The sequence below is a fragment of the Typha latifolia genome, chromosome 10 (genome assembly GCF_019914945.1).
Source record: "Typha latifolia isolate L0001 chromosome 10, TyphaL0001v2, whole genome shotgun sequence".
NCBI classification, from domain to species: domain Eukaryota; kingdom Viridiplantae; phylum Streptophyta; class Magnoliopsida; order Poales; family Typhaceae; genus Typha; species Typha latifolia.
The window spans coordinates 4,546,329-4,566,140 of NC_133095.1; the positions used below are offsets into that span (position 1 = coordinate 4,546,329).

Consider the following 19,812-nt stretch of genomic DNA (forward strand, 5'->3'; position numbering starts at 1 on the left):
TCAACAAATGCAATCGAGACATTTTACAGAGATCAAAAGTACAAACAGTTTGGCCACAATAGGATGCACAAACTCAATAAGTTACCATATATTCCTACAAGGAGCAATAGTTTGTAAGGTTCCCAAGTAGAATTTACAGGTCAACATTCCTTTGCTAACTTATTGTTGGTTGAGCAAATGACAGATTACATCAGTAGCATCAGTAAACATACTTTCAGATGACAAATTCGATGAAGAAAAGAATGACCTACAGTTTACCATACTCGGGATAAAATAAATACAACATGATACATGACGATAAAGATTAATTCAGGAAGCACATATCTTTATCTCTTGATGCAGTACGCTCAGATCTCCATAAACATAATGACGCCCCTGCATCAAAGTGCTAATCAAACCATCAATTTGATGAAGACTATCTGGTTTTCTGCAGGAGCAGCTCTAGCTGTTAACAAGAAATGGCTGACATATTAGAAATCCATAAATGACATTTGTTGGGTCTGACATATTACTAATCAAAATATAGTAAGCGCTTTCATCAGTAGCTAGTCTGAGAAGGTGAAGGTATGAACAGAAAGGGGAACCATAAAAGGAAAGAAAAGAAAATTACATAGTTCTGGTTCTCTGCTTGTGATTCTCCTCAATGAATGCTTCCAATTCTGTGCAACACCCACAGAGAATCGCAAGCCTTTATCTAGTACAAGGGTTTATCGTTTTCTGATAAGTAACCTGCACTCAACAAAGGAAAAATCTGTCAATATTACATGTTTACGATGACCAATACATAAACCATGAAGTAGTTTCTGACATCATTCAAATGTGAAAAGCAAAGCATGATGTATTAAATTTAGTAAAATATATCATTACCAATATATAAGAGTATGGTACAAGAGTACAAGTTACATATGCAAGTATTTAGTACAACAAAATTATATTTGACAACAGTTCAATTTGTTTTTAATTGTATGATGCTGGAAACCTAGATCTATACAACTAATACCAACTATGCAAAAATAAGAACTAAGAAGCTGAAAATTATTGGGTTTCACCAGGAGAGACTGAGCAAATCTATTGATTTTCCACTAAAGCAAAACTCAACTTCGTGGAACTGTAAATATCAACATGCAACTGGTGAATGAACTTCATACAAGATGAAAGTAAAGACTTAAGAATTAGATGCAGCCAGTAAGAATGGGAAAAACAAATGGCAAGAGGATAATCAGAGTTATAATGATGCCCTTCAGATCTTGTAAGATGCTATGTACTAGATTGAAATTCAATATCTGAGAAATTAATATTACACAACAGCATCAAATTGAAGGGGGTCATACCGAAGTTGAAGCTTTTTGCAGCTCCCTAATAGCCATTGTGGCATAACATGAAGTTGGCAAAGTTAATTCCATTTTTAGAGCCAATTTGGGTGATAAAGTTTCTGTGCTGCAAAGATAATCAACTGATGATAGGCCGCCTTCACTTCCATCTGCAGGCACGCGTCTAACATTCTGAGCTTCTGATGGGGTGACCAAGTGCCCATTTGGAAGTACCTCTTCCTTCATGACATCATCAGGTTTTCTTTTGCTCATCATGTCCAGATCAGTCTCAGCCAGAGCTACATTGTCATCTGTATAAGTGATCAGTTCCCTGTGCCCAATCAAAAGAAACTTGCATTGATAACTGTTTCTTGGAAGATAAATCAACAATATTATTCCATCTGGGAAAAGGAGGAAAGTTCAACTAAACAACATACCATGTGAAGTCAACTGGGCGCTGGAATACCCGTCTGTAACCTCCTTTCATACTTGTAATTGAAAATTCCCTAGCATTTGGACCCATTCAAATATTTTATTACAACACTGAGAATCAGGGATAAGAATTCATATGCAACCATGCAAGATCAGTGGATTTTAATTAAAATAGGACTAGCACAAAATACTACAGAGGAAATGCTTTAAATAGCCTAGTAAATACATGGATATGAAGGCAGATGTAACTTACTTGACACCGTGAGCACTCTCTGTCAAGCTGATGCCATCCTGAGTCAAAAAGAAAAATAAGGCAATTAGTAAGGGGCAATCATTGGTCAGTGATTTCTCAGTCTATATCATAGTTTCATTATTTTCATAGAACTTGAAAGAAAAGTAAACAGGTTGCTGCTGGCTTGCAGCAGATCCTGCAAAATAAAGATACTACACCATTTTATAGTATATTGCACTTATAAATTAGGTGTAGTCCATTACGATTTTCAATGTTTTGAAAGGCGGCCGCGGGTGGCGGGCGGTCACCCCACCGCCTAGCGCCTAGGCGGGCGACAAGGCGAGTGACAAGGCGGTTTAGTATTTTTAATATAAAAAAATAAAAATAAATAAATATATATATATAATATACATTACATACAGTAATTACTGACAAATAAACTGATAGACTAATTACTAAGTGATTAACATTTAACAGATTAAAACATTTCAACGGATTAAGTGATTAATAGATAATTACTAATTTACAACTTTATAAGCATTTCTTCTCCAACAAATAATTTAGTCGACTTTTAACCTGTCATTTTGTCTAATTGCCTATCATAACTGATTAACTGATTAAAACAGATTTAAAGAAAAGGACATTCGATTTGCTCAATTGAGAGAGTGAGACTGTAAAGGGGGGGGAGAGAGAGAGAGAGAGAGAGAGAGTGTGTGAGAGAGAGGGAGAGAGGGAAAGAGAGAGGGAAAGAGGATCGTACCTCTTTCGCTTCTCGCCGTCCATTCTCGCTCCCTGCCAACTCGTCCGCTTCTTGCTGTTGCTGCACGATGCCACTAGCCGCCGCTTTAGCTACCTTGGAGCTCACCGTTGGCGGTCGTGGATGGGAGAGTTGAAGAGGATCGGAGATTTAGGCCCTTTAGGGTTTCTAATTTCTCTGCCGAGACTCGGGAGAGGAGAGCAGCGAGAGAGAGAGAGAGAGAGAGAGAGAGAGAGAGAGAGAGAGAGAGAGAGAGAGAGAGAGAGAGAGAGAGAGAGAGAAGAGAGTTTTTATATTAAGGTTAATGAGTTAGTTATCTTAGTAGATAATAACCCGACCCTATACCCGTTTGTACCCGATAAGGCTGGTTGGCGGGCCGAACCGCCATTCTGCCTTATCGGGTGAACGGCCCACCTAGCGCCTTTTGGCGCTCAGGCGACTCGCCAAGGCGGCAGCCCGCCTTATGCGAGCGCCATACCGAATGGCGGGGCGGCCGATGCACCGCCCCGCCATGGCGGCCGCCTTTTCCGATTTTCAAAACAATGACGATTTTTCTTTTACTTTCTATTACCAGACAATGAAGTTCTGTTATGTCTTTTACATGTTTGGTAAAACTAGAATTGTCAGACCTTTTCTCTAACTCACCTATTAGTGATAATAAAGATGATGGTTATCACATAACCCCTAAAGCATTACGTAAAGGAGAGAGAGAGAGAACATAAGTAGGAGCTTGTATATACCAGCTACATTTACTTTGAATATCAAATTCTAACATGCCAATAGTGGTATTTTGGTTCTAAACATGGTGGGATAATCGAAATTCACAGAGTGTAATAATATGGCCAAAATAACAACGGGGCATTTGAGAATGCAAGTGTAGAAAACATTGATATTTTGAAGCAGGCACCTCAAAGAAAATTCTACCAAGGTTAGACTTCCTCATGTGGAGCACAAATGAAAGTATTATAAGGCACCCTAGGATAAAATATGGCATAACTATCACCGGCGCATAAACAAAATACATTAATAGCATTTCAGTGAGACCAATATTTCCTTGATAATCACCAAATCGTCATTGTAACACTACTTTAAAAAAACTAAGAAAAATATTTTCCAGAGATATAATTTACCCTCTTTGCCATTTCGTGATAGACGTTAGCAACTTCATTCTCAGGGAACTGTATTCTAGAACTGCAGAGAAAAGTAAAGCAGAATTATGTTCCATAATCAGCTGACTCCACTGTGTGAAAAAGCTCATTACCCAGGCAAAGGAAGTACAACATCTTCAAATGAGTATATCCCTTTAGATAAATCTTCAGAATCAACTGCCTATAACAGACAATGCAATGAACAATCTGAGTTAAAGAAGGTGCAAGAAAAACCATTTATATGCATACATATATATAAATTCTATATTTAAATTTTGGGAAAAGTTTTAACACTTCTCTAGTTATTGGTCATTTGGTTTTTTCTCAGGATAATAAAAAACTAATCCTAATATGGAGAGATAGAAAGGCCCCTCAATTCATTTCACCTTGCGACAAGTTCTTTGGATATCGGAGATGTGCCCAATGGCTACAAAGTGCCAAATATTTTTCAAAGATATAACATAAATTTTGTAGTCTACCCCCAGATATAGAGTAAGACTACAATTTCATGTTCAAACTTGGTGAAAAATTCTGGCACCCATATTAGAATTGGTTGCACCTCAGGATCATCAAAGACTAATTCCAAGATGGAGAGAGAAAAATGCTTTAGGATTAGCTTTTTCCAATTCCTGAGGTTTTACTCAATGGCTACAAATGTGGTTCAAGCTTTTTGGAAGATTAAACAAAATTTTGTATGTAAGAATCAGAAAAAAAAAAATAGGGGTTGAGAGAGGAGAGTGCATGTGCAGCCCCTCCCCTCTCCCTCTCCGGCACGCGATGAGGCGCAGAGAGAAATTGCGCCTAATTCAGATCGAATTAGATCTAGATTTTTCTTAATCTATAAATTAAAACCCTAATCCTCTCTCTCTCCCCTTAATCCCCTCAGCCCCCTCCCCTTCCTCTCTTCTTCCCCTCCTTCGTTTTTTTTTTCTCATCGTCGGAATCGCGATGTGGGTTCGGCCTGTCGGAGCATCGCCGGAGGAAATTGGGACCACCACACTCCTCCCCGGTGGTGATTTTTAGTACGTGAGCTAGAAATTTGAGATTTCGATTGTCTTGCCTAGACTCAGGTGGGTGGATTCACTCAGATATTTATTTTATTATATTTCGTACCTTTGTCAGACCATGTAAATTTATTTATTTCATCCTTATGTGCAAAAAATTTAATTGTTATATTTTCTGTGCGCATTTAATCATTATATTCAGTGCATCACCATACTTTGTGCAAATATTAAATTTTAGTGAAAAAAAATGAGACTAGTATTGGTACGACTTAGAGAACAGTCTCGGTATAAATCGCTTGCGATTTTTCGTGGTGACTCAAGTCTATCTGGAAGTCCATGGGAAAGTTCTAAATCAGATAACTGCGGTGACTTTCTTAGGTGACTCTGGAGGAGTTAGGGAACAGTCCTAGGATGAATGAGAAATTTCTAGGTGACTCTAACTTCTCTCAACGGTTAGCGGAAAAGACAGAACGTGCTGATCACATAGTGATACCATCTGATGACCCTAACCGGATCAACTATGAAGAAAAGTCCCGAGCGTCATCTCGAGATAACTTCTAGTTGATGTGGATCCACAGGGTTTAGACTTATTGAGACATATAACAGTATAAATATTGAAAAAATGTTAATATGTTGAAACCGTGCAAGGTTACAAGTTGTCTCTCTCTATTGTTATTATTGTTATTATTTAAATAGCATGCCTATTGCATATTATTATGGATATTGTTGCTTTTAGTTTAATTTTATTCAGTATTAATATGATTTAAAATTTATTTGATTTTCGAGTGGATTCCACTCACTAAGCTATAGTTGTTGACTCATGGATTCCTTTTTTTGTATTTATTTATCTATCTCAGGTAATAGTCAGCGGGGCGACTGACGAGATATACCCAGACTCCACCTCCACTTAGGATTCACCTATTTACTTTTCCGCTATTTTGGATTTTATGCTTTAGATTAGAAGATTTATTTATTTCGTTAGAGACTCAAAAACAATAATATTATTTTATGTTTATTGCAATTAGTATGAAATTTAATAAAGTAATTTTTCATTTTATTTATTTATTTGCCATCATACTCGTAGAAAGTATTATTAAGGCTTCGTGTATCTCAAGCATATTGAGATGCATGGCCGGTCACGATTCCTATTTCGGGTCGTGATATTGTAGGCCAGCGCGCACATACGCGCACACACACAGAAGATACAGAAATTAGGAAGCATCAAGTTGAAAAAAGCATGGCAGCGAGATATTTAATTCATTGTCAGTCAACAAAAGATCACATGGCAGTGGCTACAACTCATCATATTTTGAATATCTAGGGATGTGATTCATTTATTTATTAGACATACTTGACTTTTCATACTCTTCTTTCAAGGGTGAAGCTATAGTTGGATTATCTGTCAAACCACAAAACATTCAGCAATTTAATCAAATAAGGCATCCAAGGCATGTTGTAGAATAGCTTACCTTCACAAGCTGAAGCTTTTCTTCAAGAATTTCTTCGCAAGATGTATCTGATAGAAATTCGCCATTACAATCATCTTCAGTTTCAAACTTGTCAAGTACAACTACCTCTTCAGGCAAGTTGTCCTTACAATAAACTAAATCCCCTTGTACAACCTGTGAAACACCTGTAGTTTTGATAATCAGAATAGGCTCTTTTGACATGTCACATTTATCTGACAATGAATCTATAACATTCTGAAGGCAAATCATGTCGAAGACATAAAGAATTGGTTAACGGCTTAAAGATGATTAATAAATTGGTCGAATATTTTTTAAGAAACATGATTATGGCTTAAAGATGATTAATAAACACCTGTAGTTCAGACTGTAAAAGATGAATTCTCAGACAGTAATGATCTTAACCTCTTAAAACAAGAGCAAACCAGAGGACCTTATGTCTGATGATTTATTAATAAAAAGTTGGATGGATATAAATTGTAACACATCCACATTATGCAACACAATGATTAAAATAATTCTTCTACTGCGATTTGCGAGTAATACAGTATGACTATAACCTACTTATCGTAGCAAAAGAGTTGCCTGGTCATCCCTAGGTGGCAGCATGTCCAGTCGTATACTCCTCGCTAGCTGCCGCCATTTCTAGGACCAACCAATGCAGGAACACACCACCATCTCGCTCTTTCGTTCTCTTTCCTTTCTTCGGGCAACCTTTTTCTTTCCAGGGCATGAGGTTGGGGTGTATAATAATCTATCTTTTTTTAAAAATCAAGCTCTCCTTTCATTATTTACAAATAGAGCCTCCACTTGACGAAATATATATTTCCTAAATGAGCAATATAGCTTTCCTTTATTATGACATTTGAGATTAAACAACAGTATTTTGGGATTTATTAATCTTCTGAAATTCAGTATTTTAATGTGATTTTAGTATTTTAAAGGCTTTGTTTCGCTCTATTATGCTCGAAATTGGTGTTCCAAACTGTTTCCAGGCTGTTTTGGAGATCTGATTTAATTGTGTGGTTAACCAAACCTACTGGTCAGCAGATTATATCTGTCTATCAAATGGTAGGTGGTGGCTTGGTATTTTTCAGCAAATGGACTCTATTGTAAACAATAAAAGAGGGCTTTATTTGTAATATGACTTGGTATTTTTCAGCAAATGGACTCTATTGTAAACAATAAAAGAAGCCTTTATTTGTAATATAATAAAAAAATAGGGTGTTATTTGTACTTTTACATATTGTATCTTGTTTCTAAATCCTCAGTATTTATCTTTCTGCTCTTGCCAGTTGGGCAGTCAGGCATCCTGATATCTCACTCGAATCCATAGTCAGACATCCTGATATCTCACTTGAATCCATGTTATGCTGCTGGATAATAGCGCCTATGTTCCAATCAGAAAGAAAAGCATGCCTTGTAAAGAAAACAAGTCTTCATCTAACACTAGGGGTGTAAATAAGCCGAGCTTGAGCGATCTGGGCTCAGCTTGGCTAAGCTTGAAAATGTTTAAACTTTAGATCGACCCGAACTCGAGCTCAAGACAAGCCTAATAATGTAGGCTCGGCTCGGCTCGATAACAGTATCGAGCTAGCTCGGTTTTTAAATTTTTTTATTATATATTTACTTTTTAGCTGTAATAATATAACCTTTTGAGGGTTGGGTATATATAAAAATGATTTCTAACTCTTCATTTCCTAATGTGGGACTAAATGTCATCCAACCAATTTAAAAAATTGATCTTTTACATGTAAAATCTAAGATTTAAACCCATATTGTCCTATTTGATATTACAGTGCATTACCAACTATGCTATAACATATTACTATAAACATTTAAATGGATAATATATATTATAATGTATTAAAATATATATATCGAGCTAATTTGAGCCAAGCTCGAGCGAGCCGAGTCCAGCTCGATTAACATTTCGAGCTAAAAACCCCAGCTCGGCTTGGTTCATTTAGAGCTCGAGCCAAGCTCTAAACAAGCCAAGCTCACGAGCCTCGCAAACTGACGAGCTTTTTTGACAGCCCCATCTAAAACGAATATTCTGCATGACAATTGCACTAAGCAGTGAAACAAAACGAATTAAGGCAGATTTCAGGTGGCTGTGCCTCAATTTATAATAGCATAGCTCATCAAGGTACTTTCTAGCTCCCTCTCCTCGAGAGGATGAAGCAAGGCATTGCTCAAACAGACCTCTTCAACGAAAAACAAAAAATATATTCATAGGTCACGAATAGTTTTATAAGGAAAAGTACACTAACCATACTTCTGCACCCTCATGCTAGCTGCATGGTTCCACAAGTAACTTTGATAACTATGCACATACCTGTAAAAGAAAAGTCTATGAGGTAACCGAATCAATTAACAAGTATAACTTAAAAACTAGACGCAGCTAACCAAAATACCAAATTAGTTTTGATCCTATGCAACTATCACTTAATAATATTTACTCAAATGCAGGAGGAAAGAAAAATCTGAAGACCATCAACTCTTTAGAAATTGAGACCAAATTCCTCAAAAAATGGAGCCTAGCAATGAAGGAGTCTGCAATAAAAGCTATATGGCTAGTTCAGGTAGGATAATATATGTATCTAGTACAGTTTAGGGGGTGGCAACTGAGAAGCAACCATTCAGAGTCTTCTGCACTAGAATGGCAAGGCAATAGAAAAGCTTGACATGTGACATCCTATCAAGGACAATTAGTTATCCATTATGCTTGGTCTTTCTTCACAAATTACTTTAATTACAAGCCTCAATTTTCCTAACTTGACTTACATTTTCAACCCAAATTTAGAAAAATTTGTATCAGATGATGAACTAAAGGATGCATATGAATGTTTAACCATTAATTTTCACCAGTTTTACTTCTTTAGGCTACTATTATTCATATTCTATTTAAGTTTCCTAATAGACAAATTGGAAGAACATTTTCTCAAAAGTTACCAAAAATTTTACACTAAATATAGAGAATGTGAGAAACTTATTTAAATGGACATCAATAACCTTCAACTATCACTACTACCATTTAATTGATCATAATTTCTGGATTTCAAATTTTTCTTAATAAGATAGAGGAAATTTATATTTTCCCCAAACTTACCATAAGACTTGGCCTTCATCTCCTTTCATGCACTTGATTTGTGTAGTCTAGTCTAGAGAATACCCTCATATTGAATGATTAATTTGACATGTATCACTTTATATGTTACATACCAAGAAGCATGGACATGGGATATGACATACAGAAACAGGGATGCGGTAAATCTTGGAAAAATAAGGTACGACAAAATAAATAACTAAAGCATTATATGTACATGTACAGGATTCCCTAGTTAACATATTTAAACAGTTTTCAAGGAAAATCAACCATGTTGTCCCATCAAATTTGGAAAGATCACATACATCATTCTAAGTGTTCTAGGTATAGCTTTCAGTGCCTGCAGATAGTTACCAGGGCATTTCTTCAAACATTGAAGCTGGAGAAGAGAAGAAGAAAAAGAAAACAAGAATTAAAAATTGTACAGTATAACAAGGCATAAATAAATTAAAAATCATGAGTTGTTGCATTTTAAATATAACAAGGCATAAATAAATTATGAGTTCTTTATGCTAACTGCAATCTGTTAATCAAAATTACAAACATGCTTCCCTCGCAAACTTGAATGCAAGAGAATTAAGCATATGAGTCCTACCTTTGCTCTACATAATTGTAATCCTTCAGCGATTTGCACAAATAGTTTCCTAGACATGTGGATATTCAATTCTGCAATCAAATTAGCATCTCAAGAAAGAAACACACAGAATATTTTCATCCATCTGATTATTTCTCAATAGAGATTAAGTTGCTTCTTTCCCCTGAGAAATACTGGAAGGGGAATATGATGCTTAATGAACAACCTCAAACAGAGAATTCCAGGTAAAGACATGAATAGGTATTCACAAGACAAGGTCAGGATTTTGCGCAAAACAATGATGGCAACATAGTGCTGAATAGTAGCAATATTTTAAAAAGAAAAGGGCCTCCCAATACATGAGGCTCCTACCTATGTGAGCTTTGGAGAAGGGAGATTCTCGCGCTCTCTCTTTCTATGATTAGGTGAGCTTAAGCTTCCTCAATCTCAAGAATTTAGAGGAGGTAGGATGGTAGTCAGTCGGATATAGTATGGATTGTACATGAACGATAGTTGGTGTCAACAACTCTCCTAGGGTTCCCTCATCTGGGATCACTGGAGAGCATCAAATTGGCCCTTGCGACTAATGCAATTATATCCTCATTTTTTAGGAGGCTACTTTTAAAACTTGAACTCGTGACCTCTTGGATACATACCCTCACACCGACTGATGCCCCACAATAGTGGTGATGCTATATATAATCAAATACACTTATTTCATGACTAATTCTAGTTACACTTCATCATGTTTTTTTATTCTTATATCTCTCAATTGATTTCTCATTTGTGAAAAGAAACCTACTGAATTGCTAGTATGATAGCCCCACAGGATACAAGCATAGCTAGCATTATTTGATGTCACATTTTCTGGGCTAGATATTCAAACAATTTATACATTTTGCAGCCCATGAATATTTTGATCTTCTTAACATCCCTCAGCTGCATCTCAATATGGCAAACACCATGGTGAATTACCAGCATAACCAAAGAGAATTCAGTTCATTGTTTGAGCACCTTCAGAGAATGGCATAAGACCATCTAGTAATGCTTCAGTATCATGAGATAGGACCACTAATAACCATTGGTTTTGGCCTTCTAAAAAGCCACACTAGTCATGATTCATGAGATCATATTGTCACAAAAATCACGAAAAACCACAAAAAGGGCACTGAGTCGCTGACTTAACATAACAGAAAGCTAGCTTTTCTAGTACACAAAAAGTCAAGTTATCAGTAGAGCGGAGAAGAAAAGGAATGGTCTATTTTTCTTTACCAACTCTCCCAGCATACAGAGATTATAAGGAAAAAAATTTGACTAAGAAAATGCATGATTCATGAGAAGAAAAGGGACTAAGCATAATTTATGGTGAAACACCAATGGGCACAAAGAACTTACAATAGCCCTCTCAGCTACCAAATAGCGAGGCAACTTCCTTAATGTCATGTCGACATCACCATGTTCCTTATAGTATTTGCGTGCCTCTCTTATGTCATCACGTTGTTTGAAGAACAATAAGTTACGAAGAAACAAGAATTTAAGAAATATAAATTATATATATATATATATATAGAGAGAGAGAGAGAGAGAGAGAGAGAGAGAGAGAGGTGTGTATATATTATTGGTACAAACATATAATTAATGAAAGTAACTAATTTGAAGGATATCTCCTTCTCTTGGATCAAGAATCAGCCCTACAGCACCCTTCCACTCTCCTCGAAGTAATGCCGCTCCAACAAGATGAGTTGGCACAGAACCACTTCCAAAACGCTGCTACCATTACCAGCCAGTCGAGATATTCGAAGTCAGAAAACATAAGACAGAATTTGGAAGTTGCAGAAAGCTTATTATCCAGAATCAGATCTCTAGAATGCAAAATCTTGACCTGTAAACCATAATAGTTGATGAACCCATTCCTTTCTAAACCATCAGCAGAAGCTTTAACAATTTCTTCAGAATCTGCAACCACTCCTCTAGGGAGTATGTAGATAAATGGCATCAACTTTCAGAAATGAATAAAAGAAGAAGCTTATGTGTTGTAAGTTGCATCCATAGATTGCTGTGGCGGCCGCTAGCACGGTGAACGGGGATGTCGTTAGCAACTTTCAGGTCAGCTTATGAGGCTTGTCTAGGTTCCCTAGGTTGTTTGAATTGAACAAGAAGATGGTCCTCCGTTTGGATGCGGAAACAACTCAGATGGTAAGAGATTAAGTTGTGATCCTCTTAAAGCAAAGTGGATCCCAACTTATCTTTTCCAATCCACTATGAGATGACGTTTTTCTTTCTAGGGTTTAGGTCTTGACTCTTGAGAAGGGTGCGGCGGACATTGAAGGCCAGTTGTGAATGCAAGGATGCCTTCTACCACATCAACAACTAGGCAATAGTAGAAAGCGATCAATCTCTACTTAACTGACTCAGGGGAGTAGCAGCGATGGTGTCATGCTTGCGGTGCTGGCCACCGGTCGGCACGAGCCATGCCAATGGCAAAACTATCCTTGGTTGCATTAATAAAATATTAGCCTATGCAAGAAAACAAAGTACCTCAAAGTTATTGTAAAACGATTCCCCAAAAGTTGACCAAGAACAAGCCCCTCTCCCACATAACTGCAAAATATTGTTAGCTTTCAAGTGTCAAATCATAATGTTGCAGTAACTAATTAATAACACATAAGCACTTACCAAAAGTCTCCAACCTTAATACCAAAGAGTCTGCTGTTCAGAGCAGCCAACTTATTTGCATGTTGCTTGAATACTGTTACCTAATGAAAACAAAAATCTTCTTTCATTAAGTCGATCAGTATTCAATTATGTGTCCATCCAAGCATATAAACATATAGTTATTATCTACAACATTGGAATAAAAACAAATAAGCCTGCCAAAAACCATAAGAAAGTACAAGGGAATAACAAACCCCAAGCTAAAAAAGATTAAAAAAGTCTACAAGCTGCAGATATCACCATTCTCCTTGATTTAAGTCTATTTTGTGAGCGCCCAAATATTATGGCATTCAAAAAAGCACCTAACTGATTCATATATCACTCTTAGGGGTGGCAAAATTTAACCTGATCCGATAACCCGACTCTTAATCGGGTTGGGGTTTAGTATAATCGGGTTCGGGTTGTAAACGGATCAACCCGCCTAACATGTTTAATAATCGATTCATATTTGGGTTTATACTACTGACTCGTTTTGACCCATTTGACCCGTTTAAGTATACGGGTCGAGTCGGGTCAACCCACCAACCCATTATATATATATATGTAAAAACTAAAACCCCTAACTACATCTACTCTAACTTACTCATGCACAACTACCCTAACTTACTCTCCACTCTTCTCTCCGGCCTCCTCACCGAAAGGGGGAAAAAATTCGCCCGCCTCCATCTACCGCGGTGCCTCCCTCTCCGCCTACCATATGCCCCAAGCAACTCCGTCATCGCCTCTGTTTGTCGCCTATCGTGGTGCTTCCTTCTACACCTCTGTCTACCGTCTGCTACATTACTTCATAGATAGAAGAGAGAGAAAAGATGAGAGAGAGAGAGAGTGGTGACCAAAATGCACTAGCGGTTCCTTTTTTTGAACTACTGCATGTAAACCCCAATACTGTATGTTGAATTCAGTTTTTTCTTTTTGGTCTTTTATTACTATTCTCTAATTAGACCCTCAGTTTTGCCTGAGTCCATCTGTTTGATTTTGGGTGTTCTGCTTTAGAACATGATGAGAATATTCTGAGTGCCTATTGCAATTGTTGCTTTTGTTATAGATTTATTTTATCTTTCTTCCATCGCCTTTTTATCAATAGATTCACATGTTTCATAACAACTACACCAACTGAAGCTAGAAAAAAATTTCCACCTATTGTTTAGATATCAATGCATGTAAACAATCCTACACCAACTATTGAGACAATCTATTCCAATTAGCTTTTCTAACTTTCATACAGCCACATTGTAGAACCTGTGTTTCACTTGTTTAATGATTACTTAGTGCCATTCCACCTTAATGTTTTTGGTCTTTTAATCACCTATTTGGTGTTGTAATCATTTAGTTCTTTCTTACCCCGGTTTATTCGATGGAGAGTATCACACTTGTGCCTTTAATGTCTATTGTAGCTTACTATATTATCATTATGCTCCTACCCATGATGCTACTCTGCAGGTCAATATATGTGTGCTTCCATATTCCTTCTTAACATATCCATTGTTTAGTATTCCCTATTAAATTTATCTTGATTGTTGTTTCACATACGGACTAATTCCCTGCATTGTTCTTTTATTTATCAGACTGGATGTTGCAAGCCTCCCGCAAGAGTGTGGGTTTACCTACCAGAACGCAATTTCATGGGCTAAAACCACCATAAACTCATCTAACTTTGATTGTAACACATGGAACATGATCAATCTACACTCTGCTATGATTGCCAATCCTGCAAGGCTAGTGTGCTGGCCAACATCAAGAATGATTGGAAGAAGATTGCCATTATCAATATAATGACCGGGAGGATTTACTATTTACTTGTTAGATTTGTTTAATTACTGCAATGATTTACTATAATTTTTATGCATTGATCTATGGCTTTAGTTTCTATGGCATGATATTGTTTCTCTTGCTCACATATTAGTTATGAATGATGTTGTCTTTTCTCTCTATCTTATATCTTAGTTATTTACGTTTATTTTTGTTTCTTTTTGACATGTCATAATATTTGGACAATAAAATGGAAGGCTAAATTTTATTGTTTATTTATTTCAAACTATTTGTAATTTGTAATGAATTGTAAACTTTAAACTTTGTTCTAATTGTCATGAGATTGTTAGATTTGAAGTTAGAGCTAAAACTTGTTGTATAGATTTGTTCCTAAACTTTGCTCCATACAATAGAGTTGGAACTTTGTTCTAATCTCCAAACTTTGTTATATAGATTTGTGTTATGATGAATTATTAGAATTATAATTTTTATGTTGTATGAGTTTTGAGTTAGAAATAGATTATTTTATTTATATAATACACTATTTATATAGAATAAATTAATAAATATTGAATTTTATACAAGGTTAATATTATTGTATTATTCATGTTGTGTTAAACAGGTTAAACAGGTCATGTTAACGTGTCGTGTTAACACAACTCGTTTATTATACAAATTAGACGAGTCGTGTTAACCATAATTCCTAGTTTCGGCCGATTCCGATCCGGGTTGAAACTAGCCGGTTGGTTGGTTTCGGTCTTGCAGCAGCAAGCAACTGTTAGCTGTTGACAACAGCAGTTGCTATCAGCTATTGACAACAGCCAGCAACTACAGAGAGAAAGAGGGAGAGAGAGGGAAAGAGAAAAAGAGAGTGAGGGAGAGAGAAAAAGAGAGTGAGGGAGAGAGAGAGGAAAAGATAAAAAGAAAAAGAAAGTGAGGGAGAGAATGGGATACCTCAGACTAACAGTTAGAGGAATAGGAAAGAAGAGAAGGAGGAAGAGAGATTTTTACTTTTTTGGCTTTATATGTGAGCAATTATTATTTCTTATTTTCTTATAATTTTTTCTAAATTTTTAAAAATTTCTCAACATTTTTAAATAATATTTAGAATTTTATTTAATTAAAATAGTTCGAGCCGATATGACCAATATGAATCATTTTTTCGAACGGCTGATCCCGATCCCGATACAAATTTTTGGAACCTTGGTGTTAACACAACCCGTATATTAAACATGTTAGACGGGTCGTATCATATTACCCATTTAATAATCGGGTTGTGTTCGTATTTATCAAATGCAATCCGTTTATTAATCGTGTCGTGTTCGTGTTAGGATAAAGTTGACCCGACTCAAATTTGACCCGACTTGAACCAGCTTAACCCGACTTGATTGCCACCCGTAATCACTCTGGTACTTTTCTATAGGAAATTAAATACGATGACTTATTTCTTGACTTAGGACTTCGATTCTAAGAAGAATGACCACTTCCATCAATAAAACATTTTCTATACTTTATTTGCTTTCTCAATGCTTGAAATCATGTCTTTCTTCCGTAAGTAAAACTTGGAAAAGAGACTTATAGATGAGCACAACTAGAGAATGGAGATATCAATTCATGAATCTATAGTAGATACAATCATTAAAGTAACTGAAAATTAACATCAAGCCCAAAGTCAGTAGATTTAACAACATATCATGTTGAAGTGACCCAGAGGCCCATAGATCGAATAGGCAAATACATGGAACACCATCAGAAAGTGGCGAACTTCTTTAGTTATAATCTTCATAGAAAATTCAGATGCACAGAGATTGGGTTTGCTTATCTAAGGGTATTAGCACTTCCCAAAGTCATAATTGGGATTCCAGGTCAGACTTTTGATACGTTGGGAATCAAGAAATGGTTGAAACTTCTTCCTGAATTCATTGATGAATTTAGAAGATTCTTGCTGATTTCACAATAGAAGCCTTTAGTTAGATCTAGCACTATAGATAAGAAATTATCTAGGTTTCTTACTAGGTATCTGTTCAGCAGTCAACAGAGCTTTGTAAATGGTGGATTTCTATATCCTAAGGTTAAAAGTTACTCTTTGCCGATTTTCCTATTATTTGCTGGATTCTGCATCATCATTTCTTGTTTCAAAACTATTTCCCTCTCTTCTTCGCATTAAACAATTTATTTTCTTACTATTTATGCTGCATACATATTCTGGTAATCTAAAAAAGTTCTCTAGTATTAGTTTAATGCAGAATATTATCCATGTATCCACTACTACTCCGAAGCAGCATATAACCTCTCTACTCACCCTATTTTTCTAGATTCCCAGACCGGAAAATTGCCATCAGTTGGACCAAATGACATTATATCAAACCAAAAGGACTTTCATCAGGACATAATTACAAAAAAAAAAACAATGATTTAGCTAGAAAAGCTATTGGCTTCATCCAGTAGGTGCCATCTATATTCTCTTTTCTTTTTTTGCTCTCTTATGCAGCTCTGCACCTATTTGATAGAGGAAACATCAAATATTTGATCGACTCTGTTACAAACATGGATTATATGATTCATCTTACTAGATAGAAAAATTTCAACCTACACCATCTGATGTTGTTTGATTTTGAACTTATTCAGATTTCAGACCACCAGAATTATGCTCTTTAAGCGATCTAACTAAGAATATCTTAAAAGCCTTTCTTTGACGCGTTTAAATAAAAATAAATCACTAAAATCCTCTTGTTCAAATGAAGTGTCATGAAGCAAACAATCATAAGTTGTTCTCTTTTACAAGTAAAGTTCTGGTGCAACTCTTAAACACATTAAATCACATCAGCAGGAAAGGAGCCAAATGCAATTTGATCACTCAAATACCCAATAAATCAAGTCCAGACAAATTTATTCTACATGACGAAATGAAAAGATACCCTCTGTGTTGATATAGAGCGTTTATCCTTTGTCCCGGAAAACCCAAATGAGCGTTGCTGCAAAATCATAGTCATTAATCAATAAATAAAGCGTGAATCAAGGCCATATCAAAATGGAGAAAGATAATCAAAATAGACGAGATGGAAGCAGTGGTATACCTGAATCCCTAGCATCTTTCCTATTACTCCTAGAGCATCTTGAGTGTCCTTGTTCTCCTTGTAAAGGTTAAACCTGTTAAAAACTCAAAAGGATGATCCATCCAAATGTCTGACACTCTGATATATTTCATACATATGCCATTAAGCCAGCAAATAACAATTAAGGGACACTTGATTCGGGGGAGTAACAGGAGATTTGGATTAGAGAACAACCTAGTTATACCTTACATTTTGACAGAAAAAAAAAGCAGCCAATATATATATAGTAAAATTCAAGCAAAACACAACGACTCATCAAGTTCTATGTCAATAACTAAAATAAAACTCTTTCTGGCAGATACACCGGAAATGTTTTGGAGCTCAACAATGTGACAATCATGTATTCCATAAAGAAGTATGTGACAAGGAAATGATTTGGAGCCTAAGCTTAAGTGAGAGTGGCATACACATTCTGTATAATTGTAATTGATTATACTAGAAAAGGTAAAAGTTTAGTAGTCATGTTTAACAGAGATTACACCGAGATCTAGCTGTAGAAGCAAAGTCTGGCCCAATTTGTAATAGAGTGGCAATCAGATTGCAAAGTGAATTTGCTGTAAACGGAATTAAAATGCTATTTAACCAAGCCTAACATAATAGTTGTAAATCTTGCCTTTGCTTTTTTAGCATTACAAAAGAAATGACACATTTTGTAACTTGCTTTTGAGTTAACCTCTTCTGCAATCTACTGCAGCATAATTATCAGTTGACTGGACCAAAAAGACTATACAAATAAGCTGTCAGAAAAAAATTATACACAATTTAAAGAAGGTAAATGCCAACCCATGAGAACAGCCGTAAAAATTCACCTTAGAAACTTTCCAAGATGCACCGGCCAATTATCCGACCCTCTGCTATCGAATGGCCTGTCATCTTTCAAATCAGAACTAACCATACCTTTCCGCTTCTTCCCTCTCTTGTTACCGCCTCCTGCCAACCTCACCCTTATGCATTTCTCCTTCCCATCTGATCCTTCGACCGTATCAGTGACTAAAAACTTGAAATTCTTCTTGAAGAAGTTATGAACATCCTAAAAGCGAAGTGATTACGACTTTAAATCTCCAAAGAAAATGTACCCTGTAAAGAATGCAATAACCTTTCAACTAACCGCTCGATGAGACTTATCAGAATCAGGGGAAAGAATAATCGGAGCAATATCGCTCTCCATTCCAGATGAGATTTTCTCAAGAATTCCTTTTAATGCTTGGGCATCGACATCTCCACAGAGCGATTGAAAGGATTCAAGTTCAAAGGTATAATCTTTATCAGTAGAAGTAGGCTTCTCCTCTTCTTTACAATCAGAGCACTGAAATTTAAAAGCAATACAATAAAAAAAAAACACATTGTTAAACAACCAGCTATACTAAAAATCGAAACTCTTATGAAGGATCGGATCATACGTTCGGGGGGAGATCGAAGGAAGTGAGACGAACGATCTTCCCATCACAGTCGACTTCGTTAACGATGAAATCCGAATACCTGACAACGAGTAAAAGTATAACGGTTAAGATATGTGAGAAGTGCGAACGTGGAGGCGGGGGTGGAGGGTGAGAAGGGGAGAAACCTCTGCTTCAGGACTCCGCGGAAGCCGGGGAGGGAGGAGACGAAGCAGGAGATGCCGACGTCGGATTCTTCCAGTGTTTTCGCCATGGCTAGGGTTTTGGACGGGGGTGGGATGGGGAAGGAGGGTTTTAGAGGAGGGAGGAGACAGAGGAGCGCGGCCAAGGGAGGAGGAGGGTTTAGGAGCGAGATTGCTCGCATGTGCGCAGCACGTGCAGATACAGGCGTCGAAGCGCAGTGACCGACGCGAGGACCGCATGTATACGATCTCACACTTCATATATCGGCAATTGTAGGTTCATCATTAACGACTTACAAACAAAGTCAGTTATACCTTTAAGCTATTTCAGATATCGGCAATTGTAGCTTCATCGTTAACGACTTACTAGCAAAGTCAGTTATATCGCTCTTAGCGCCTTTAGTTTGGTTTCGTTGCCGAGTAGTGCGGAAAGTGAGACGGGAAGTAACTTTTATGTGTTCTCCTTTATCAATGGCTTTTTTAATTATTATGTAATCCACTTTCTCTTATAAGAGAAGTGTTTAGTTGTTAGAGAGTAGGAGAAAACATACTTATTTTTAAGAACTTATCTATTTTTAATGTTTAATCGTAAAGAATAGATTGAAAAGTGACTCTTTACCT

The 19,812-nt window shown here is 36.6% G+C and overlaps 1 protein-coding gene across 2 annotated transcripts; it reads right to left on the reverse strand.

The window, feature by feature from the left end:
* Positions 1-48: 48 nt before the first annotated feature.
* On the reverse strand, positions 49-19,400 carry LOC140796661 (multisubstrate pseudouridine synthase 7). 2 transcript variants are annotated; one of them, XM_073149736.1, is made up of 21 exons: positions 19,177-19,400; positions 19,013-19,091; positions 18,721-18,918; positions 18,422-18,642; positions 17,574-17,646; positions 17,415-17,471; positions 12,709-12,788; positions 12,571-12,633; positions 11,915-12,002; positions 11,697-11,799; positions 11,428-11,531; positions 9,764-9,837; positions 8,623-8,687; positions 6,353-6,516; positions 3,993-4,060; positions 3,862-3,922; positions 1,996-2,033; positions 1,748-1,816; positions 1,332-1,641; positions 611-729; positions 49-445 (listed from the first exon to the last, which is right to left on the reverse strand). In XM_073149736.1, the coding sequence occupies exons 1-20, from the start codon at positions 19,371-19,373 to the stop codon at positions 691-693; spliced, it is 2,151 nt and encodes a 716-aa protein (XP_073005837.1). In that variant the 5' UTR covers positions 19,374-19,400; the 3' UTR covers positions 49-445; positions 611-690. The 2 variants fall into 2 exon arrangements, with proteins under 2 accessions (XP_073005837.1, XP_073005836.1); XM_073149735.1 differs by having other exon boundaries at positions 236-375; positions 11,428-11,530; positions 11,696-11,799; positions 19,177-19,391.
* Between the last annotated feature and the right edge of the window lie 412 nt (positions 19,401-19,812).